The sequence below is a fragment of the Gopherus flavomarginatus genome, chromosome 6 (assembly GCF_025201925.1).
Source record: "Gopherus flavomarginatus isolate rGopFla2 chromosome 6, rGopFla2.mat.asm, whole genome shotgun sequence".
NCBI lineage: Eukaryota > Metazoa > Chordata > Testudines > Testudinidae > Gopherus > Gopherus flavomarginatus.
The window spans coordinates 43,487,097-43,512,515 of NC_066622.1; the positions used below are offsets into that span (position 1 = coordinate 43,487,097).

General features: G+C 43.5%; 1 protein-coding gene across 4 annotated transcripts in view; it reads left to right on the top strand.

Moving 5' to 3' along the window:
• SFMBT1 (Scm like with four mbt domains 1) overlaps nucleotides 1-25,419 on the top strand; it is a 135,302-nt gene that overhangs the window by 83,582 nt on the left and 26,301 nt on the right. For all 4 annotated transcript variants that reach the window (XR_007774994.1, XM_050957754.1, XM_050957753.1 and 1 more), the window contains 6 exons: nucleotides 10,531-10,771; nucleotides 12,015-12,103; nucleotides 13,265-13,511; nucleotides 15,543-15,640; nucleotides 21,800-21,901; nucleotides 24,369-24,519. Coding sequence is in view for 3 of the 4 variants with exons in the window: in XM_050957754.1 (XP_050813711.1) it covers nucleotides 10,531-10,771; nucleotides 12,015-12,103; nucleotides 13,265-13,511; nucleotides 15,543-15,640; nucleotides 21,800-21,901; nucleotides 24,369-24,519 (928 nt within the window). In the remaining variant the exon portion in view is untranslated. The remainder of the gene's footprint in view (nucleotides 1-10,530; nucleotides 10,772-12,014; nucleotides 12,104-13,264; nucleotides 13,512-15,542; nucleotides 15,641-21,799; nucleotides 21,902-24,368; nucleotides 24,520-25,419) is intronic.

The following is a 25,419-nucleotide window of genomic DNA, read 5'->3' on the forward strand; positions in this document are numbered from 1 at the left end:
AAACTACGACTCTTACCCACTGCGCTCAACCCCCATCAACATGCCGTATAGCCATCCTGGAGTGCAGCACTCGTTGCACAGCACTCCCGACAGGAAGGCTGAGTATGATAACAAGACATACGCAAATCTGTGATTGCACCATTCCCGTTAGGTGCAAAGGACACGTAAAGCTCTTCATCTGCACTTCCCTATCTACCACCTAATGCCCTTCTCCCTCCTTTGTGCTGTGCGGTTTGTGACCAGAGGCCAAGGATCTGACCCTTAATCTCTTTATGCCTGTTTCCTCACTTATAAAATAAGGATATTTACCTGCTTAATAAGATTGTTGAGTCTCTATTCATGAATAAAGCTGCTCAAAAAGCAAGGGAAACTTTAATTAAAAGTTTGCAGAATTCCCCCCACTCCAGTTTGTTCAAAATTTTGAACAAACAGATCAGCTATATTCATGGATGTTCACAAAGTCCTTTGAAAACTCAAGATAGGTAGATAAGTGCTGCAGAAGCGTGAAACACTAGAAAACGTATTAAAATTCAGATCATGCTTTCTTTTAAATTTTCTTCTTTTTATATACAGTAAAGTTTTTTAGCCTTTGCAAAGTCTATTCTGTGTGTTTTGAAAATAATACTTAGCAATCTGATCCCTCAGTAAGAGTTCAGGTATCCAGACTCTAAAAATATGAACTATGAATTTTAATTTCTAACATGTTAAGGTTATAGCATTAACTGAGCTTATTGAGAGTTACAGTACTGATTCAATCCAAATTAGAAGAGCACACCTTCTATCGGACTGAACTTGATAAGGAATCAGGTCCTTGGTAGTCTGACAGTTATTGGAAGTGGATTGCCTTAATGCTCCTGAGGTACATCATGTCTATTTGATCTTTGTTATGGGATTCAATACTTTAACTGGGTGATCTTTGATGTCAAGAGTCAGTGTAGGGCCAAGTCAGTAAATGTAGCAACTTTATTATGTTGACTGTACATGCATCTTGATATTCATTAATGAGTTCATTAATGCAAGCATTCATCAGTATGCTTGCAAAATTTTATTAAGGCCATGGTTATGATTTAAACTTCTACTAGCAAATCAGTGTTTGTCAGGGATGTGAAGAGGTGTGATCTCTGACCAACATAGCTGTGCTGGCAAAAGCCCCTGATGGAACTGCAGTTATACCAGCAAAACTGCCCTTTTCCAGTGTAGCATGTTTTGCTGGGGGCGGGGCTATGAACACATTACAGGTATAGTATTGCTTTACTGGCAAAACACTCCTAGTGTAGATATGGCCTAAAATGTCTTCTAATTCTACTTCCCACTTCATCAGTGTAAACAGTGGGTGCCCTGTTGTGGTCAAGATAATGTCTTGACCCAAGTAAGTAACCTTATCATGTAAGTTAACTGAAGACAAGCTTAACCAGACTCTATTAAACAACTTGTATTACAATTGAATTCAGATTTTGTTAATACAGTAGTTCCGTGAACTTAGTTTCTTTTACAGTTGTTGATTGACTTTTACCATTGCCTTCTATAGCAGTTCTTTTGCTTTATAGAAGTGTGCATTTAAAAAAGGAAAAAAAAGGTAGGATGAGAGACAAGATGGATGAGGTAATATCTTTAGGATAACAGTTCAGCCACACAAAAATGCTGTTTCTGAAACACACTAGACTAACAAGTGTTAGATACTCAAATAATTGAAACAAGAGGACTACCCACTCCCGTTTTCCCTGCACACGCACACTTTGTTCAGAGCTCCATTACACAGATATATGAAGCTTAGGAGAGGTGGAATAAAATTTGCTGTAATTGTCTTTTCTAAGTTGACCATTTAAACATGTAGCACTCTGTCTATGTCTTTATAGCTGTCACATCTTCATAATGATGAACTTTCAAAATCTTTTTTCCCCCAAGCCAATGTTTTGAGTCAGATTTTTCTCATCAGTTTTACATATGTGTAGGTAGTCTGTGGCTGGTAAATAGTTCCTTTTCTATCACTTTTGTATTAAAGCTTGTTGAACTTTGAAAATATTAATAGTCCACAAATCACCTCAAGAGGCAGCAAAATGTGTGCCTCAGTGCACCGAAATGTGTATCCATCCACCAAAAATTTTCCAATATAGATAGTTTAAAATTAAATACCCAAGTGGCCTGCTTTTCAGAGGTGCTGAGTACCCCCATCTCCCACTGAATCAGTTGAAGCTGCAGTTATCACCTTCTAAATGAGGCTGTCTGTATAAATGCCTAACTGAAACGTGGAAACTGCCCAGAGTGAAATTCAGGTAGAATGGAATTTGCAGGTGAATTTTTAGAACATTCATTATTTCTAATTTTTATTAGTAGAAATTCATTTTTGTGTATGTAGTTGAAGATCTGAAAAGCATCAAAACCAGGGATTTTTTTGCAGGGAGGGAGGGGGGCAGGAGTTGCTTAAAATAAAGCAGGATAAAGAAGTGATGTCAGTAATACCTCAAGACTCATTTCCTCCCTAGATGCTGAAATAGATTTTTAAAGATGAGTCTCTATAAACTTTTCCCCAGAATATTTAAGAATTTTCTGTGACCTCTTATGAGCCTTCCTTTCCGAGTCACAGATCTAAACAATAATAATGGTTCTATAAAGTGGAAGAGTAAGTCACATGGAGGCACAGTGATATACAGTAGCACCTCTGAGTTACGAACACCTCAGGAATGAAGGTTGTTCATAACTCTGAACAAAACGTTATGGTTGTTCTTTGAAAAGTTTACAATTGAACATTGACTTAGTACAACTTTGAAACTTTACTATGCAGAAGAAAAATGAATCAAGGACAAAAAGTTTCCTTATCTTTTTGAATCTTTTTAAACTTTCCCTTAATTTTTAATAGTTTACATTTAACACAGTACTGTACTGTATCTGTTGCTTGCTTTTTTGTGTGTCTGCTGCTGCCTGCTTGCATACAGTAACTCCTCCCTTAATGTTGTAGTTATGTTCTTGAAAAATGCGACTTCAAGCGAAACGATGTTAAGTGAATCCAATTTCCCCATAAAAAATATTGTAAATGGGATGGGGTTAGCTTCCAGGGAATTTTTTTCACCAGACAAAAGAAATGTACATGTTTTTAAACCGTTTTAAACAAACAAAGTAATACTGTATTCAGCAATGATGATTGTGAAGCTTGGTTGAGGTGGTGGAGTCAGAGGGTGAAAGAGGGCAGATCGTCCGGCTGCTCCTCTTGCTGTTCTTTCCAAAGTGCTGCTGGGGTGCTTTACCTCCAGCTCTGCCCCAGGCCCGCCCCCACCCTGCCTCTTCCCATCCCCACTCCACCTTCTCCCCCAAAGCATGCTGTGTCCTTGCTCCTCCCGCCCTCCTCCCCCCCAGCCTCCTGAATGCCTTGAAACAGCTGATTGCTGCAGGCAGGAGGCACAGGGAGGGAGGGGGAGTTGCTGATCTGTGGGGCTGCCAGTGGGCGAGAAGCACTGTGGGGGAGTGGAGGGGAGCTGATGGGGGGCTGCTGGCCCACCCTGGTTCCAAGCCCCCACAGCCAAACAAGGTTATAAGCAAACATTGCACAACTTTAAATGAGTATGTTCTCTAACAGATCAGCGATGTAATAATGAAGCAGTGTTAACTGGGATGACATTAAGTGAGGGGTTACTGTACTTGCAGTTCTAAATGAGGTGTGTGGTTGGCTGGTCAATTCATAACTCTGGTGTTCCTAACGCTTGGGGTTCTAGTGTAAATGGTCCTCTAAACTTCAAAATGTGATAACGGGTCTGATTTCAGACCTAGTTTTTCACTGTTAGAAATATCATGAGTCATGTTTTCAGCACTTTCTGGGAGCCCTAATTCACCAAGATGAATGAGTTTATATAGAAATATGTTAAGGAACCAATAAAAGTCTTTTACCTTGGTCATGCAGATACTTCACATAATCCATTTTTTGTGTTTATTAAAAAAAAAAACTTCCTCACTCATCTTTCTGAATAAACCAGTTTTACATGAATATAGCTTGGACTGTAATCAGTGTTACCATAGGGCATCAAGTTCAGAAAGTGAGATGTTTGATGTCCTCTTCACAGAAACTTGAGTAAAAGGATAACTGGGTTTTTTTGTTTGGTTGATTGGTTCATTTTTTTTGCTGACAAAACAGCTGACAGCAAGTAGATACAGCTAATGGCATATTTGGGAGAGCCTGCAAAATACTCTCTGACAGTCGCTTCTCGTCCACCTTCTGCCTCCAACACATGTACCTGATTCCAGTCCACAATCACCCAAGCCAGAGGAATTTTGGGGAAAGTTAGAAAATGATTCATTGTGCTGTACTCAGACTGAACAGAACTACTTCTATGCTGTCTGGAGGGCTCTCTTGTTTCCTTTCTGCTATCCCTCTGCAGATATGGAAGCCACACTCTTTTTGGTCCTTTTTAAGCACTGGTTTACATCAGTTTGGGTGTTCAAGGTTTTTCACAAGTGAAGATGGCGATCTTTCCATTTCTAGTACTTTACAGATCAGAAAGGCCCCACTGTTGTGTGCTTCACAAAGCTCAAAGCTATCTTAAGAGACCAACGTCATCTGTTGTACTCCCGCATTGGTACAATATTAGGAATAACGTACTTCACTATATTTGGCCCCATTTGTGCTGGTGACATTTCTTTGGAGACATCTTAGTTACTAAAATTAAATAATAAAAGAATGAGACTCAACTAAGTCCCTATGTAATGTAACAAGTCTATATTTAAAGAATATTTTGTAAACTACGTATTTCAACTACAGTTCCATAAAACATTTTCCCAAGGTGGGAAAGGAGTTCATTTCATCCCCTACTCTTATAGTGGGAAGCCCCACTTACGTGTGGTGGTTAATATTAGGAATACTCTATAGTACGTTTTTAAAAAAAGGTAACTCAGAGCCACACCCTTGTTGTCTCATGCTATCAGGACTTTGCGGCAGCCCTTGTTAATCCATCTTTTGTTGTCTTTGCCATTTTAATTATGAACAATTGCTTCTTTTCTGAAGTTTCCTTCAGTCCATTTGTCTTCATGCAGGGCATTCTTTCCATGGTTTTTTGTTGTCCTGCATTTTATTTGTGTTCATGCTATTCAGTTTGAGAGACTATAGTTGTATGGCACACATTACAAAATCACCATGGCTAGAACGGCGTGAGTTGGTGATCTATTCAGTGAGTCTTAAGATGTGCTACACGCTAGGAAGAAGTTTAATAGTACCTCATGCATACTCTCCCTTTCCTCTCCCCTCCACAAATTCAGAGTCTTGTGGGACATCTCCCCTCTGATCTCATAATATCACTTGGTAACAACAGCAATTACTTTAATGGAAAGTAATAGATTTTCTAGCCTTTAGTATGATTTTATATGCATGATAGTCTGATAAATATATGTGCTATATACAAAATTAATGCAGCACATATTAAAAACTGGCTTAGTGATGGAACTCAAAGCAATTGCAAATGGGGAATCATATAGTGGGGTTATTTATAATGGGTCCCACAGTGATCTGATCTTGGCCAAATGCAGTTCAATACCTTCACCAATCATAGGAAGAAAACATAATGCTTAACAGAAAAAAAAAAAAGTCAAAAGTCTTCTACTGAGTGATCTCGATCCCGTGAAAAGCTAGGCTTACTTGAACCAACATGCATTTTAATATACCTCAATACAAGGTGATCTAAGAACCAAAAGTATATGTAAGCCCCTTTGTTTTCAGTTTAAACCAGTTTTTACCAAAAAATTCTCTGGTTTTACAAAAGGTATTTATTTTTTTCCAATTTTTCACCTTTTGTATCATTCAAATATTTTTAAAAAATCTTGTTTTATTAGGAAAATACAATACATTGCATGAGGTATATGTGTTATGATAATACATTAATCTGCGTATATATGCAAAGATGCCTGTTGAAGTAAGGCTATGTATTAGTCTAAAAGAGAGAGACAATAAACAAACAGGCAGATATGTTCTGAAATGCGTGCGCATCTGAACATACTGATGAATCTCACTCCTCACCACATAAACATTTCAAGCTGTAGCAGATTAACTGTTTAAAGATTTGACACACTAAAAGAGGAAGAAACAAAGTTTAAAAAAAAACAGAGAAAAGGATGAAGTTGAGTGTATGTGCTGCAAATGGTGTGGCCCAGTTATTAAATGCAAATATTTGTAGGCTAATAGTTCTAAGTCTGCAACAGTAAACTGTTTGTTCAAATAAAAAAAATTATTTGGGAATTAGAGATACATAGTTTTCTTAAACTCAGAAGTGGCATTGTATTTTGAGTTCTGTTTTAGTTCTGAGGCAAACTGCATTGATGAACGTAATTCAAAGCATTAATCTACTGAACACTCTTTTCCCCTTTCTGTCCACCAAAATCAGCCCTGTGTATTTACTCAGAAAAATTATTAATAGGTTTTTACACTGATTTTCACCTGTTTTAGTTTTGTGGAAATAAGCACTTATAAATTGCCAGGAAAATAAAATAAAATAAAATAAATGAGAATGAAGGGCCCTAAATATACATTCCCGTTACTGGATGGGAGACTGTAAGCAGTGATTCAAAGGACCAAGATAGCAAATGCTTGGATGTATAAGTGGGAGCCTATCAGTGAGAAGTAGAGAGGTGGTATTACACTGTATATGTCATTAGTGAGAACATCCCTGGAATATTATGTCCAGTTCTAGTGTAGACGCTTTAAAGAGGATGTTGGCAAATTAGAAAGAGTTCAGAAGAGAGCTATGAGAATGATTTTGAGGTCTAGAAAACCTGTTTTACTGTGAGGTTGAGAAGTTAAATTTATTTAGCTAACAAGGAAGGTTCTGAGGTGACTTCATCAGGCCATAAGTACTTACATAGGCAGTAACTTCTAATCGTAGAGGGCTCTTTAGTCTACAAGACAAAGGGATAACAAGATGTAATGGCTGGAAGGTAAAGCTAGATAAATTCAGCCTAGAAATAAGGTGCAGTTTCTTTAGTGAGGGTAATAATCATCAGACCATTTGATGAAATTCCAAGGCCAGTATTATGCAGGAGGTCAGACTTAGATGATCATAATGGTCCCTTCTAGCCTTAATATATGAATCCATGAATGATTTTGCAGCTAGGAACAAGGGAATCAGCAGCGTGTAACTAAGCAAATATACCATTACCACTAGCATATGTACAGATGAAGAACCTTTGATCTAGTCTGTGACACCTGAAATAAGTCCATGGGCCCCATTCAAATGGTTCTAGCCCACATATTGAGTTGACTCAGGAACCTGGAAGCATTTTGCTTCCTGTGATCAAGATTATTTTAACTTGTGTGCTCTGTGACCAGGTCTCTAACTTCTCGGTGCATTCTTATACTTATTTTCCTTGGACTAATAAATCTGTTAATCTCTCTGCCTATGCTTTCCCTTCCACTCTCTCATTCCCCTATAGTTGGGATGATAGCCAACTAGTGATGCTAGGCTGATTGGCAATTAGAGATGGTTGGATTTTTATAGGAAGACCTGCAAGCGTTGCCTTAATTCAGGTTGCCAGACACTTTCTGTTATAAGACTGTTTTCAGTGCTTATAAGTTTGCTAAACTTTAACTGTTCTGGCTGAAATTTTCCTGCTAGGTGTCTGCTTCTCATTAAAATTTGTTGGAAAGTTTTTAAGTTAAGGGTTCATCAGTTCCCAGGAATGAGATTTGGAGAAAAATTGTGGTTTTGTCCATGTAAAAAAAGAAAAACCAACTAACTCCTCCCTCCCAGCTCTAGCCACCTTTTTCTTTGAGACGCTTTATTGCTCCTATGTTTTTTGCGTGTGTAACTTGTGTATGGCCATGAAATTGAGCACATCATTGCCTCATGTACTCACATGATTGTGCTCCCTGATTCTGTTTGTACACCACCTCTTCCCTCCTCCTGTTATACTTATTACATCTTGTTGTTAATCGGTGTTGTCTCCTTAGGATAGAGAAAGTCTTTCTGTATTTGTAAAGCAACTAGTACAATGGGGTCCTGTCCTACTGAGGCCACTATGTGCTATTGCAATACAAACAATAATGAGATGTATCCTCAGTCAGGCAACTCAGTTTTATACTTGCAGGACATAACATTCTCTTCTCTAAATTCAGTGCTTGAAAGTTTAACAGATTTTCATAATTGTTACCCAGGGTGTCTCACCCATCAGAATCTTGTCAGCCTGTCTGCGGTGCTTGGGGTGGCAAAATACCTACAAAATTTAATTTTGTTGCAGACTTGTTTCTATACCAGAAGAGGGCACTCACCTCTCTTGCTCCAAGGGATCCTCTGGTGAACGGGCAAACCTTTATTGCAGTTACATGGGACTATGGCACTACAGTACTTCCACGGGTGGCTACGTCTGTCAGAGTGTTCATTTCTAATTCCATGCGATTATCTCTGTAACACAGTGAGAAGGGACCCCCATTTACTGTCATGGAAACACAGAGTTGCTTTGCCTCCTTCAGGTTTTGTACAGAAGATGTTGCCAGCTGCAGTAGAGAAGGGAGCTTGTGGCTGTCTTCTCAAGATTTAGAGTGTAAAATATTGTGCTCTTTTTAAATTTTTATTTCAGATAGCCTAGATTTTAGGTGATTTTTTTTTCTTAAGGATTCTGAGTGTCAAATAGACCAGGAACTCCAAAGGTGAAGAGCAATAGCTTAAGAAGCTGAGCACTTAATAATAGGCAGAGGCGGCTCCAGACACCAGCATGCCAAGCATGTGCCTGGGGTGGCAAGCCACGGGGGGCGCTCTGCAGGTCGCCGCGAGGGCAACAGGCATGTTGCCTTCGGCAGCATGCCTGCGGAGGGTCCGCTGGTCCCGCGGCTTTGGCGTACCTCCCTCAGGCACGCCGCCGAATCTGTGGGACCGGGGACCTCCCGCAGGCAAACCGCTGAAGGCAGCCTGTCTGCAGCGCTTGGGGCGGCAAAATACCTAGAGCTGCCCCTGATAATAGGCATCTATAAACATATGCCTTGGTTTTCTTTTGGTATTCCTGACATTTCTATGTATAATAAACTTGTGCTTAAATGGATGGTTGTTTAAAATCTAATAATCCAAGTAATTACAGGCCAGCCAGTAACAAGAAGGTTGGTAGTCAATAACACACACACGCCAAAAAAAAAATAAATCAACCAACTTGTCTCTGACTTGTGGCAAAATATTTCTAGCAGTTAATCCAAGAGAAATGAGGCCAGATTCAGCTGTGGAAAGGCAACTCAGATATATACTGTAGTGCAGGGGTAGGCAATGTATGGCACGTGCACCAAAGGTGGCATGCGAGCTGATTTTCAGTCCAGGGGGACCTCTGCATTTTAATTTAATTTTAAATGAAGCTTCTTAAACATTTTAAAACCCTTATTTACTTTACATACAACAATAGTTTAGTAATAGATTATAGACTTGTGGAAAGAGACCTTCTAAAAACATTAAAATGTATTACCGCCACATGAAACCTTAAATTCGAGTGAATAAATGAAGACTCTGCACACCACTTCTGAAAGGTTGCCGACCCCTGCTGTAGTGATAACTTAGTTAAGGTCTTCCTGCCTTGTCAGAAGTACTTCAGTCACTGGAAGGGAAGCATCCTGTACTGCAGTCTCATTTTGAGAAAAGGATAGAAGCTTCTGTATGAAAGACTGTGCAGCCAGACTTTTTTTTTTTATCTTGGAAAGAAGTTAATGATGGTGCTAGCAGAATGAATAAGATGAGGCTCCTCAGTGCTCTTAATGTTTTACATATTGTGTATGTCAGTCTTAGGCTTTATGTGGACATTACTGGAATGCAATGGTAAAACCATTCCAAATCTCTTAAGATATTAGAAGTAATAAGGAGGTGCAGTGACTGGGGTGAAGGACAGAAACAAACACAGCAAAGTGCAGTTGAAGACAAGAAAAACATTAAAAGAGTAAAATTTGTTGACAGAAGAGAAGCCATCTGTTTAGTGAAAGAACAGGACATTATGCTGACCAGGACTCAGAGGGAGCAGCCTCAGAAAAATCATTAAAGCCTGGAATTTGCTGTGCAGTTAAGTCAGACCTTGTTAGACAAATAAGCATCAGTTCCTAAAGTGGGAGCTGGTGGTGGAATTTCAGTATGAAGCATTCATTTACGCTTTCCATAAGAGGGCTCTTGATCCAACGAGGTTAGAGAAAATAGGATGGAGAGGTGCCAATTCAGATATTTCAGAATAATGAAAATAATGAGGAATAATGAAAATGTTATTCTTTTATACCAGGGATCAAAGTATGTTGAAATATTTTACTTTTAGCATCAACTGACCTGAATGCCCACTTGTGACTAACTGAGCTCTTGGGTAAAGGATGATGTACTGCAATGAGCAGGTTTTATTTTAATTAATGATAAAAAGATTCCTTCATGCCATTTAATTATTTAGATGATCATATATGTCCCTGAGGAGGCAAACTGGCATTTTGGGAGGTGACAGTTGTCTGAGCTTTAGTAGGGCTGTTGGCCAAATAGAAAAGGGTGTGCTTTACCTCCCTTACCGTAGAGTTTGTATAAGCCACTGAGTTGTGGTTGTTTTTACTTTTTTCAGGTGGACACTAGTTTGCAGAATGGCTTTGCCCCTGGTATGAAGCTCGAGGTTGCTATCAAGTCTGACCACAATACCTACTGGGTAGCCACCATCATCACTACCTGTGGGCAGTTGCTCCTATTACGCTACGATGGCTATGGGGAAGACCGCAAGGCAGACTTTTGGTGCGACATCATGACAGCTGACTTACACCCAGTTGGTTGGTGTGAGCAGAATAAAAAGATTCTCAAAGTGCCTGAAGGTAACAACTCCCCATGGAAGTGAGGGAGTATGGAATTTATTTTTTCATGTATGTTTTGCCCTTTGTAACTGTTAAGAGAAACAATTTGCACTTGCTATAAAACATCTCAAACTGTTGAGCTAATTTGACTGCCTGCTTTCAAAAACTTCTTTGTACTTACAGTTATAATGAATCCTTTTATCTTCTGAGATGCACCAGTAGCTTGGACCCAAATTAGACTTGCCTTTAAAACATAGATTTTTGGTACTCACTAGCCATTGCCCCCCAAATTCTTTGGCTTTGCTATTTTTTAGGCATTTGCCACTCAGACTTTTTTTTTCTTTTCATAAAACCACTTGTTTTTACATAGAACCTACTCTGTAAATGACTGTACCTTGTGCTTGTCATAAGTTTCATTCCCAAAGCCATGTTTATATCAGTGGCTGTGATGTACAAAAAATAAATACTAGGTTAATTTTGAGCAGCACAGTCGGTGTTTTACACTTAACTACCTTGCTGTCCCTCCTTGTAACAGACTCTGTATGACCACTCCAGTATAGGCCTTCTCTACATAGAACCTCGTCCTCCTTCTTAACACTCTTTTCCCCTCATTGCCACATATCCGTATTGTGCTCCCTGATGTCAGTTACCAGAGTCTGAAAAGAAAACAGCCTGAGATCTTTGATGAAGATGCTGTTGGGGTTGTGCTCTTGGTTTTCACCTGGTGCCTGTCTGTGGAATGGAATGTCTGATAGGCCATCCCCAAGAGGGGCTTGTGTTTGCTCCCTCGCATCATTTCTGGGTAACTGCTGAGACCTGATGCCCCAAGAGCAGCTCCCCATACTGGTTCCCTGTGAAACCTGTTTATCAAAGTGGTTGATGCTCACACTTCAAAGCAGGTGAAACAGAGATCAGTTATTTAACAAAATTCACTTCATGATAGATTTTATTTAAAACTTCAGACCCACCCACTTTCACCAACTCTTATCTGTTATCTGAAGGGGTTGTACTCTTGTACTGAAATGAAGGAAAGTTCTGAGTTGACACTGTCTGTTGAAATAACACTAATGTGAAATCTTGCTTATCATTAAGTAATCTAAGGTAAAGTCACATTCTGATGTAGAAGTATATGGGCCGCCTAATTGACATGGATGACAATGTACCCTCCTGAATGAAATGTCACAAGGGCACTCATATGACTTGTTGCTTGAAGTAACGTTTTGCTGGCCACAGAAGTAATCTCTAACCCTTGTTTTTTGTTTAGGTATCAAGGATAAGATATCTGACCAGGAAGAATTCCTTCGACAGACACTGACAGGAGCATGCAGTGCTCCTGCTAACCTGCTAGAGGGTGTGAGTGTTTATTCAAATAGACTGAATTAACTCACTTGAAACAACAGTGAAGCTTCTTTTTTAGGGCTACGACACTCTTAGCATCTTTAACCACAGTATATAAAGTAAAGCCCTTTGTAAGTGAATCATTTCTACATCTTTCTTAATTTTAAGTGCTATTGCTATAAGCTGTTGAAATTCAGAAAAATATTTTCGGTCCACCTTCTGGTATCTGTGTAGCATTTGTGTGTTGTCAAATGCTTTCCTGAACGTGTTTGTAACGGCAGGTTCAGATTCTCTCTTCCACCCACTAACGCCTGTCAGAGTAAAGGACCTCCTCAAAAATTCCCTTAGTGCCCGCCCTTTCTCTTAGCCTGTTCCTCCTTCCAAATAGCTTTGTGGAATCTCTTCCTTGTCTGATCTTCAAAGTGCCTCCTTCCTGAGTCATGTCCCCTGTTAATCTTCTCTTTACTATTGAACAGATACTTTTTCCATTCCTTTGTCTCCCTCCTTAACTCGTGTACCTCTGCTTGAAATTGGACAAATTCAGAACCTAGCCATCACCCATTTCTCTGTAGCTAGATCCTTGGTTTGAATAAAATAGAATCAAGAACAAAAACCTGGCCATCTCATTCAATCTCTTATCTTAATCTGTTCCCCATACAGAGCAGTGTGATTACATTTTGGAAGATGAGTGATATGCTTACCATTTAAACATTGTTTATATTCCACCTTTTAACATGGGCATCTTTGCTTCTTTTCTGTCCTGTTCTCTTACATATTAAAAAGATTTCTGAATTTTTAAAGGGTGGGCTGTATTACTCCACTTCAAACCCTGAATGTACAACTGTCAAATGCCTCTGAAACAACAGATGAACAGCACACTGATCCCATGGCTTTGCAAAAAACCCATAATTTTATGACCATGACTGCAGATACCACAGGAGCTCTGATGCAAGCAACCATGGCTAGTGAGTTCTGTAATCTCTTTGGTTAGTGGTGCTATGGTGTCTGACTCCTATATTCGTGCTTCAGTTGGACGAGTGGTCCACAGCACGAAGGTGTGTCTAAGACACAGCATCAGTGACAGTGCAGAATCTACATAACTCAGTCTCTTTTGAACTAGTTGTATGGGTTACTTTCCTTATGGTCCTTTTTTGTTCTGTCCATTTTGGCCTCCAGCTTCACAGAGGGAAGAATCCCTTGGATCTCATTGCACCAGGCTCCAGACTGGAATGTCAAAACTCCCAAGATTCCTTGACAGCCTGGATTGTTAAGGTGGTTGAAAATGTTGGTGGGAGGCTCAAATTGCGCTATGAAGGGTTGGTAGATTCTGACCAGTCTGATCAGTGGATGTTCTACTTGGATCCATTTCTTCATCAAATGGGATGGGCAACTCAACAGGGATATGACCTCCAACCTCCAGCAGGTACCAAGTAACATTTTAAATCTGTTGTCGATAGAGCTGGTGATCATGAGCTTGAGACTGCAGTCCCCTCTTCTTTACTCTAAATCTCGATTCCAGATCCATGTGTGCACACACCACGAGACTGAGATCTAACAAACATCCCACTCCTTAATGAAAGAGCGTTTAATTAAATAGTATGACAGAGGTTACACCCTCTTGTTCTAATGTTTATAGCTGCTTTTGCCTGTCACCATCTTTAACCTGGTTGAATGTGGGGGAAGGATTGTCTTTTGATATTTATTTTATTGGCCTTGGATTCTGGTAGGAGGAAAACAATCCTTTTAATAAAGTGTAACTAATGCAATGCTATATTTCATCTCTCGGGAGGCTCCATCCTAGAGCTCTGCACAAAGGTTCCCATTTCTTGCTCCTTAATAGCACACCTCTATTAAAGCCAGGCCAATAGAGACTTCTCAGCCCACTATGATGCCTAGACTTCCATCTGAAGTAGGAGTACAACAGTGCCTAGTGGATTGTCCTGGAAAGTTAGTACACCCTAAAGAATGGGGGGGGGAACAATGCATGTAGTTCAAATGCCTGTCAATGTTAATGGCTCTCTCTGAAGTTCAGGGAAGTTGAGATGGTGCCACTCCGACTTCAGCATAAGAATCTCCTCTATTAACAAAACCATACAAGATGATCTGTCATAATACATGTTTTAAAAGAGGAGCTAATTAAACTGATTATGATAATTGATTGTCCACTATAATCGGGGTCACACCTTAGGCAGTAATTACCTAAACAGAAGCAAGCTTCCAAAGATGCTGTTTTGCCAAGTATCTTTACTCCTCTGGTGGTTTTGGGTATGTGGCCGCAACTCCCCTAAAGGGGTACTGTTCCTGCTAATTACATTTTGCTGTTTCATATAGCTGACTTGTTGAGAGTGACTAATCACACTGCTTTTTTGAAAGTATATCCTTCCTCTGCCTTGGAAATTATCCCCTGAATCACAGTAATTCTTGGTTTTGGTCACCCAGATCAAAAGGCACTGACACTTCTGATGTAAAGTGTTGGGCTTTTCTCTTAATCCCTTACCTGCAAAAGCAGAAGAGAATTTACTTCAGAAACACAAGGTGCCCGTGGTCTCAGTGATGGGTATTTACGTTAAATTCTAACTTTTAAGCAGTGCATGTGAATTTAGTTTTTTAGAAGTCACAATCTTTTTTAAAAAAATGAGTGGTTAGAGGAGAAGCCCAATCCATCTTCCTGCCGACATCTGTGAGAGTATTTCCCCATTGATAATTGTCTCAACTCCCAAACCAGGAGGATTTGGAATCTCACTGAAAAATTAATATTCTGTTTGTTTCACCTGCATCACTATATTGGTGGAAAATAAATAAAATTCTATGCCATCAATCTCTCTCTCGTTAAGGATTTGAATAGTGCAGTTTTTTAAAACACTGGGCATAGTTTTGGGCTGCCTCCTTGATCTTCTGTGAGAAAAGCCTTTGGTATCCAGTTCCAGGAATCCCTTAATAAATAGCAGGAACCCAAATTCTCTCTCCCCATTGGAGGTGGTAGCAACCTGTGATGGGGCATATTAAAGGAAACAGCCCCACCTAACTGTGCTGCATTCTGTGATACTTCATTGCTTGCTGCCATTTGAACCTGCAGCCATAAAAATAGAGGAAATGACCAGCAATAAATCTCATCTCGTTAGTAAATTCAGTATTTTACATTCTTTTATTACACTATGGGTGTGATCAGTATGACCCCAAGCTCTCAATCAAATTAAAGATGAAGAAGCATATAGTTCACACAGTGGAACTTGATGTATGTAGTCCCTCTTCATACACAAGGTATCCTAAAGCTTTTAGAAAAGCTGAGAGTTCTTAGCCGGATCTCTGAGGTAAAGCAATATAATTTCTTAATGGATGCTCTGCTTAGCATTTAATGGGGCAAAAATAAAAGTAATTTAGCTTCACCCTCTTCATTTTCTGTGGAAGATACAAGAACTCTGCTCATTCACTGTGCTACCTCTTTTTGCTAAAGCTATCCGGTCCCTGAAGAGTGAGGCAGAATGGCAGGACATCTTGACCAAGGTGAAAGAGGAGGAAGAAGGGTCCTCAGTACCTACCGATCTCTTTAAGGTAAAATATCCAGTGCACAGAATTTGATCTAGCAAGGCTCCAGATAATGTAGTGAGAACTGCTGGCTTTCGTCATAGCTGTCAGAATTAATGTAGGAGAGCAAGCCATTGGAGCAAACTGAATGAGGGCTTGCCACTGCTGACTACAATGATGTGTCATGTCAGGGTCAGGTGTTTGTTGAGCAGTGTTGCCATTTGATACAGGTTCTGATGTTCCCCATTCAGGTGGCTGAAAATTAGGGATCAACTACTTTGTCTCGCCTTGTTTAGTGTTGAAGATTAGAAAAATATTTTAACTGACTTGTTTGGCCTGTGGCCACATTCTGCTGCAGGATCAAGCCTCAGTTTGCAAAGCTCCTGGGGGAAATCTCTTTTGGCCTGTCATAGGGTTGTCCCACATGGAACATCTTTCTGTGGCAGGCTGTGGCACAAGTGCACCTGCCTCAGTTTACCCTCTCAGGCAACCCAAGGATTCCACTTCAGTCTCTCTGGCCCCAAGGAAGGTTTTGAAGCAAGTTTATTATCAAAACTATAGTGCATATCAGTCCATAAAAAAAGTCCCTACATAGTCCCCTTTAGCACACTGGTCTATAGAGTCCTTAAAATCCCATGACAACACGCCACATACCATATGCCAGCATCTTCCACCACCCCAAGGCTCCTCATCAGTCTTCTTATGCCTCTCTGACAAGACAGCCACACCAGCCCTTCCAACTAAAGTGCAACCCTGATCTTCCCAGCAGAAATTTCCTCACAGTCACTATGCTGGGAGATCATCTTCACCAGGAAAGCATCCCTCATTCCACCTGGTCCTCACACTTTCCCTTACTTCCTGCTTTCTAGCCTTGGAGATAGCAGCAGGTTATGTTCCTCTGCTGCTCTTCTGTCCAGCTAAGGAGTCAGCACACAACTCCCTCTACTGCTCCTCTCGCCTTCATCCCTCTCCAGTCCCCATTTCTTCAGAAGTCTGGCTTGGAGATACCAGCCTTCTTCTTCGAATGATTGCTCCTGTGTATTCCACAGTAGGTGTGCATGCTCACCATGTGCACCGGTACCGGAAGTTTTTCCCTTAGCAGTACCTGTACTGAGGGAACACCATGGCAACCCCTGGAGTGGTACCTGTATATCACGCTACAAGGGGAGCCACGGGCTCCCCCCACCCTCAGTTCCATCTTGCTGCCAGTGAAGGTAGTCTGAACTTTGTGCTGCAGCTCTGCTGCAGCCTTTCTTCTCAACCTTAGTGGTACCATTGATAGATCGTCCTTCAGTTGTTAGAGTGGGCTTGGGGCATGCCCCGTGCCCCAGGCTTCAAGTCGTGCAACTCCTGTCACCATTCCATACCCAGGAGTGACCTTCATGCTGAGTGTCTTCGCTGCCTGGGTGAGACTCAGATTAGTGACCATTGCAAGATTTGTAGGTCGCTCAAGCCAAGGACTAAGAAGGAGAGAGACGTTAGACTTCGAGGTCTCCTGATGGAGTTGGCACTGACCCCAACGCTGGTATGCAGATTGGACTTGGTGCTGGCCACCGCATTGTCGGTACGTAGCGAGGCCCTGCAAGGCTCCTTCCACCAGTCGGCGCTGCTCTCCTTCCAAAAAGCAAGGGAAGGGCCTGGCCTCACAACGATGCTGCGACAAGGATAAGAGAGAGGCTGGTCCTGCTCTGGGCAGCCCTAGATCCCTCCCCCCCCCCCGCAAGCTCGAAAGCTCCAGCTCGCATGGAATGGAGCAGCCCTGGTACTGTCGGCCCAGGCATCCCCACCGGAACGGATGCCGTCGACACCAAAGGCAGTGCAGGCTGCGAAGGACATGTCTTTGCCCATCCCGAGCTCACAAACTGGCACGGACCCTAGGTCTCTAGGCAAGCCCCCGTTGGGTGCCCACCAGACCTCCGAGGACCACTCTCCACACCGCTTGGCGTGCAGCGGCCGCTCTTCTGACTGCTCCCGGCCACCCTCAATGCCAGCCAGACCATCTGGGCCACTGTCGGGACAGGAGTCGCGGGGACCCTCTCCACCGCTTTCCAGTGAGTGTAGGCACCAAGAGAGGTACCGAGAGCGCTCCCCTGCTAGACTTAGACACCAGAGCCGTTCTCGACAGGACAGACATCGGCGTTCCCGTTCCACCTCCCGCTCGTCTGGACGTTACGTCAGAGGCTCCCCTCAGGGTACCTCAGCGTCAAGGCACCAAGCTTCGCGTCACCGTCACATGTACTGAAGCAGTTTGTCGTGTGGGTACTGTTCATCAACATCGAGATCCCAGTCCCGAGATAGACAACGTCACAGACACCGGTCCCGCGGCACCAAGCGCTCGTCAGCGACCTCAGCCTCGGACCCGTCCACCATCCTCGGCTTGCCCTGTTCTGCCGGGACACACATTGCCATCATGGGCGCAGCCAAACCAATGGCAAGGGACCCTGTGGCAGGGACAGTGGTATCAGTGGGCACCGTGGCCATCAGTGCCAGCCCCATTGGAGGCCCGCTCAGTCTCCAGAGCGTCCCAGGCTCCATCGGCCTCGTCTGGTCGCCCACAGGACAAGTCTGCGGGTCATGAGTCAGCGGACCCGCGCCAGGACTCTGACCTCAGTCTCGATGCCTCGGCACCAACTGAGGTGCCCGGCTCCATGCGGGCCCTCTCTCCGTTATTGGACGACACCGTAGCGGCACCTCTGCCACCGGTCCCACAGGAGGACTTCAAGGCACACTAGGACCCGCTAAAGCGGGTAGCATCCAACCTCCAGCTGCAGGCCGAGGAGATGGAGGGTCCGTCTGCTACCCTTTCTAACGTCCTATCTCCCTCGGCACCAGACCGCGTGGCCTGCCTCTGCACCAAGGTCTTGCCAATATCTCTATCTCACTGTGGCAAACTCCCGCCTCTCTGGCCTCAATCTCGAAAAAGGCCAAGAGGAAATACTTCGTACCGATGAAGGACCATGAATACCTCTATTCCCACCTGGCACCCAACTTGCTCGTAGTGGAATCGGTAAACCACAGAGAGCGACAGGGCCAGCCGCACCGACCCCCAAGAACAAAGACACCAGGAGACTGGACTCCTTTGGCAGAAAATTGTATTCGTCAGCCAGCTTCCAGCTTCGGATAGCTAACCACCAGGCCTTACTGAGCAGGTACAACTTCAACCTGTGGGAGTCCCTGCCTAAATTTGAGCCCCTCCTCCCATACTGGGATAAGAAGGACTTCAAGGCTCTCATGGAAGAGGAGTCAGTGGTGGCTAAAGCAGCCCTGAAAGCGGCGTCCGATGCTACTGACACGGTGGCCCGCGTGATGGCTTCCGCGATCGCCATGCTCAGGGCATTGTGGCTCTTGTTGTCTGGGCTGTCGACAGAGGCCCAGTCTTTGATGCAGGACCTCCCGTTCAATGGCAAGGTGCTCTTTGCAGACCAGACAGACGTCAGGCTGCATGAGATGAAAGATTCCCGCACCACCTTGCAGACCTTAGGCCTCTACGTCCCCCTGGCTAAGGACAAGGCCAAATCGCTCCCGGCGGCTCAACCTGTGAGGAGCAGATATGAGTCCCCATACAAAAGACCTACAGACCAGAAGCATCAATCTCAGCAGCAGTCCCACTCTGCCCCGCAGCCTGGACCCTCTAAGGGTAAGAGGCAGGGAAAGAGGCAGTTTTGACTATTTGCAGGGGGTCACCGGGCCTGTTGCCAGGGAGACCCCCTGATTAATAAAGTTTGTGTTCTGCAATTGATTGTCTGCCTTCCTCAGGGCATGGTCCCGTATAACTTCGGACCAGTGAGTCCTCAGTACCATTTTCAAGGGCTACGTGTTGCAGTTCATCTCACCCCCGCCAAATCACCCACCCTCCAGGATGGCCCCGGGGGACCCGGAACATGTCCCCAGATCAACCTGTTTGCACCCCGTCAGAACCGGCATTGTCCCCGGTTCTGCTCCAGGGGAGGGGTGGGGGAAGGCGCGATCTCCGACACATTCCTCCTGAGCTGGTCAGGCCAGCTCCTCTATGCCTTTCCCCTGTTCCCCCTCATCGCCAAGGTCCTTCAAAAGGTGAAAGCGGACAAGGCAGAAGTCATTCTCATAGCCCCAGCTTGGGCCTGCCAACACTGGTACGGGCCCTTCCTATGCCTCTTAGCGGCCCCCCCAAGGGCGCTACCGCTCTTCCCGGACCTCCTCTCCCAGGACGGAGGGCGCTGCCTCCATTCCAATCTGGCCGCTCTCCACCTAACAGCATGGATGCTCTGTCGCTGAATGAGGAGGAGAATAGGTGTTCAGAGCAGGTAAGGTGAGTCCTCCTGGAAAGTAGGAACCCATCCACACATCGAACGTACGTGGTGAAGTGGTCCAGGTTCACCAGGTGGGCGAGTGAGCGCGGAGTCTCCCCTGCCACCACACCTTTCCAGTTATGCTGGACTATCTCTTATCCCTTAGGGCCCAGGGACTGGCACCTGCCTCAGTTAGGGTGCACCTGGCGGCCATATCAGCTTTTCACCCACTGGTGCAAGGCCACTTGGTCTTCTCCCACTTGATTACCTCCAGTTTCCTGAAGGACCTTGACTGTTCATTCCCATACACTAGGCCCCCCCGTGCCCCAATGGGACCTCAACCTGGTCTTGTCCCGTCTCACGGGGCCTCCCTTCGAACCCCTGGCCACGTGTTCTTGGTCACACCTCTCGTGGAAGGTGGCCTTCCTCATCGTGATCACGTCTGCCCAATGTGTCTCAGAACTTAGGGCCTTAACCTTGGAACTCCCCTATATGGTTTTTCATAAGGATAAAATCCAGCTCCACCCACACCTGGCGTTCCTCCCGAAGGTGGTCTCTGCCTTCCATATGGAGCAGAGTATCTTCCTCCCCATGCTCTGTCCTAAACCCCACTCCTCTAATGAGGAATGCCACTTCCACACGCTCGACGTGCATGTGGCGCTGGCCTTTTACCTGAATCGGACTAAGCCGTTTCGGAAATCCTCTCAACTATTTGTTGCCTCGGCTGAGCGGACAAGGGGGCAACCTATCTCCACCCAGCTACTTTCCTACTGGATCACCTTGTGCATACGCACATGCTATGATTTGGCAGGGATTCCCCCACCACCAAACGTTAGGGCACACTCTGCGAGGGCTCAGGCCGCCTCAGCTGCCTATGTCGCCCATATCCCCATTCAGAACATTTGAAGGGTGGCCACTTGGGCATCAGTTCACACATTTATTTCACATTACGCGATTGTCTCTCAGTCTAGGGATGATGCCGGGTTCGGCAGGGTGGTACTTCATCCCAAACCATCGTGAACTCCTACCCACCTACAACAGATACTGCTTGGAATCACCTACTGTGGAATACACAGGAGCAGTCACTCGAAGAAGAAAGGACAGTTACCTGTTCCGTCACTGTCGTTCTTCGAGATGTGTTGCTCATGTCCATTCCACACCCCGCCCTCCTCCTTCTCTGTCGGAGTTGTCTGGCAAGACGGAACCAAGGGTGGCGGGAGCCTGCGGCTCCCCTTATAGTGCGATATACAGGTGTCACTCCAGGGGTTGCTGTGGTGCTCCCCCAGTACGGGTACTGCTAAGGGAAAAACTTCTGGCACCGGTGCATGTGGCAAGCATGCACACCTACTGTGGAATAAACAGGAGCAACACATCTCGATGAATACCAGTTATAGGTCAGGTAACTGTCCTTTCTCTGCTCTCCTTCCTGCAGCCTTCTCCCAGGAACAAGCTACACATCCTTCCAGAGCCTTCCTCGGTTTCCTTGTCTCCTGCAGCTCTCACCTGCCTTTCCTGAATGACTCACAGGGTCTCTCCCTCTTTCTCCTTGATCCTCCATAGCCCCAGTTGCTGCCCCACCCTCTTAATTGGCCAAATGGAAGTACCTATTCTGGCTTGAGGCACTGGACCTACCTCGTTTACAGGGCCTGGCCACCCTGTGACTGGGCCCAACCCTGGTTTCCCTGATATTATGGAAAAACTCACAGCTTCAGGGGAAGGACAGTTGCCACCTTATTTTCATTATACAATTCTTGCTGGTACTCAGTCACCTGTGCCAAACTTTAGAAGATTTAGTAGAACAAGGCTGGATGAGCTAAAAAAAGTCTTGATTAACTTCTACATGCTTCAAGGTGAAAACTATCAGTTCTTTTCCATTACAAAACATGGTTAATCTGTGCTCTAATCTTGTGGTTTTCAGGACAAGCCAGTGATTGGAGTGCATTCATTCACTGCGAGCATGAAGTTAGAGGCTGTGGATCCAGTAGCACCTTTTGTCCTCTCTCCTGCTACAATTGTTAAGGTATCAGGAGTCGTTCTGAATTCTCTGGCTATGGCTGAAGCTCAGTTACCATTTTTGTTCTGTACTTGTTGATTGAGAATTCTCTGCATGCTTTCTTAAATCTTACATTAGAGTTTAAGCTGAAGACTTTTCATGGATCACGTGTGGGTCAGGTACCTGCCAGGTGACTTTATTTGAGGGGTGAACACTTTTTAGTTAAAAATTGGTTCAGTGAGAATCATAGCTTGAAAGAATAAACAGACAAAATGATGAAAGCTGGGTGCCTAAACTTTGACTCCTAAATCCATACTTGGTCATGTGTCACAGAATCACAGAGTCAGTGCTGTCTTGGCTCCGTACAGTCCCTGGGAGGAATCCCCTTCTGTGTGACAGCCCTTCTCGGGAGTCCCACTCTCTCAGAGCTTAAACCCTATGCTCCACCACCTCGTGGAACCACACCTCTACACCTTCAGCATGCCTGTCTCTATCTGTAAGACACCCTCTCCCCAGAGAGTCCACGAAATATGCATAAAAACAGAAAGGTTTATTGTTTGTCTGGAACACAACACAGAAAGTTCTCAGGGGCCTCACGCACAGAAAATCTTAGCAAAGTCCGTCTGGGACTGTCCAGCATCCAGCTGAGCTCAGGCTGCTCTTCGTAGGCCAGAAGCGACCACTCCTTCCAGCAGCCCACTCTGTATCACCTCCAAGGCCCCTTCCCCATCCTTTGTCATCTTTCCTGGGCAAAAAGATCACCTGGTGTTCCTCTGTAGCCCTTGGTTCTCCCATTGGTCAAAGCCATCTGGCTTCCAGGATGGGGTAGGCCATCAGTTGCTAAGTTACAAAGTGTCCTGATTATCTGGGTTCCAGCTGCTAGGCAGGGTCATACGTGGTTCTCTGCAACAATAAACACCCTTTCCTACCACCTCATTAAACATGTAGCACATAGGGGAAAATGAGGCACAAGCATTCATATAAAATTCCCCACTTCATCGCATCCATGCAACTTAGAATGGCCTGATTTTCACACAATGCTGAATCCTTATAGCTGCTATTAACTTTAGTGGAATTTGTGCATACTTATGATTTTCAAAAGATGCCAAGTATGGATTTGAGAGCCCTGCTTTAGACTCCCGAGTTTGACAGCTTTTACCAACATCTTTGTTTTAGTAATCACCTAATAGGTTCCAGAAGAGACTGCACATCCACACACTATGCAGGTTCCAAAGAGATTGTATGCCACAGATTATACAACGTGTTTAGTCTTCCTTTATGTATTTTCAAACAAAAGTTGTGCTCCCTTTGCTTTTTACTGTAGAAGTGCTGTTCTTTGACTCTTTGCTCCTACATCATGTCTTACATTACAGACATTTTATTTCTCTCTCCTGTGAACGCTAACTTATCAGTCTCTTTAAATATGCAATACTAACGTAATACTCTGAGGTACCGCCAGTTCTGAATGGAGTAGAATCATTATGGCGCTTGTTGATTTTATTTTATTTTTTTATCTGACATTCTAAGTAAAAATACCCAGTATGGCGCGTGTGCGTGTGCGTGTGCGTGTGCGTGTGTGTGTGTGTGGCAGCACTGCATAGTCGATCCATCCTGTTTAGCATCCAATATATGATTTTCTGTGGCTCAGGTTCCTAACCATAGTCCTCATTCTTTATTTATATATTTTGTTTACTCCTTACAAGATGTCATACCTTTGTGTCTGATTTTAAATAATTCTTGGACTTCTCAGTTCTTAAATTTGTATTGTAGTCTCATAATCCTGTCTTTCAAAAACATATTGGACACATCTCTCCAAACTGTGGATCACACATAAGTTTAATCTTCTCTCGCTCTTTCTTTCGTCATCAGTCACTATTGAAAATAGTGAATTTATGAAATAACTAGCCTCTCTAGGATCCCACTCAACATTGTCACACATTAAATAGTTCATTATTGTGATATTTAAAACAAAAAACAACCAATGTGAGTGCATGTGGGTTTTTTGTTTTTTTTTTTTTTAATAATAATCCATACATCTTGTGTGTAGTGTGAGGAACATGAAGCCAGGATATAGTATGTCCACTCTATTTCCTTTTTTCTACTAAGCTTATTATCTCATCAAAGAAAAACAAATTAAGTTACCTTGGTAGGGATTGTTTTGATGAGCCCATTTTTATTTACTTAGAGTCATATAGCTCTCTAGGCAATTACTTATTGCTAGCTATTTATCACCTCATTTGTCGTTTAAGTGCCTATAAATTGACTGCTTTATTAATTGTTCTGTTACATTTGCAGATATTATCATGCAGTCTGCTGGTCTGTGATTCTGTAAATCATCCTGTCTCTCTCCTCCCCACCACCCCAAAATCCCTCTAATATTTGCAGATGTGGAATTTGGAAAATTACCTGACAATAGATTAGCCTTCCAAAATTAAAATAGTGTGTCTGCTACCCTAAAGGCCATCTGTCTCTCTCTTTTTGGATAACTTTGCAGGTGTTCAATGAAAAATATTTCTTGGTACAAATTGATGACTTACGACCAGAATGCACAACCAGCCGGTCATACATTTGTCATGTCAACAGTGCTGGTATCTTTCCTGTGCAGTGGAGTCTGAAAAATGGTTTGCATCTCAGCCCTCCACCAGGTACATGTCTGCACTTTTGTCTCATTCACTGCATTAGACCTCTTTGAAAGGAAGAGATTATTATCCCCCAGTGCACTGTGTTAAAAATCTACAAGCTGGGACAGCATCTTTGCAGAAGAGATGTGTGCTACCAGCAAGAGGAAGGGGAAAGATCCAACTTCAAGAAAGCAGCAGCATTAAGCTGGTGGAGTCTGGGCTTCTACTTGGGTTTGAGGGCTGTGGGCAACCCATGCTGGGCTTGGAATGAAAGCATCTGGTTGTCCTTGGAAGGAGCATGCATTCCAGGGTGCAGGGAGTTAGTGAGCTATAGCCTCGCTTCCTGTGATATCAGAATACTGTAGCCAGTACAATGGCTGTGGAATTTTCTTCTTCTTCATCCTGTCTGTTCAGCTTTATTTTCTTACTCCTCAAGTGCTCAGTGATGGAAATGTATAGGGCAGAGGGCAAAGATCTTAGGGTTTTATACTGCCATCCATCAGCACAGAGTCTGAGCTTCATTTTAGCTTTTCACTGGTTAATAGGAGCAGAAAGTGTAATGAGTTTGCCTCTTCCCATTCCTTAAATTAGGTGTACCGAGGTACTATGGCCAAAGCAGCACAGCTGTTCCAGCTGTCTAGCTCCCCAGGCCTGCATTCAGAGCCCATTAAAAGATTTCAGGCTTCTCTTCTAAGCAGCACGCACAGAAATGATTTCTCCTCTAAAGGAAGTGTGCCTTTGAGATTCCTACTGGACATAGCTTTGGCTGACACAATATAAAAAAACATAAATAGCTCCTTTCTTGATTAATCCCAGGAGAGGTTAGATGGAATTACTGCAATTTAACCTGAAACAGTATCACAGATGCTGTTTCATGTGTAGCTTTTTATCTTTTATAAATTCCTAAACCTGAGTCATAGTAGT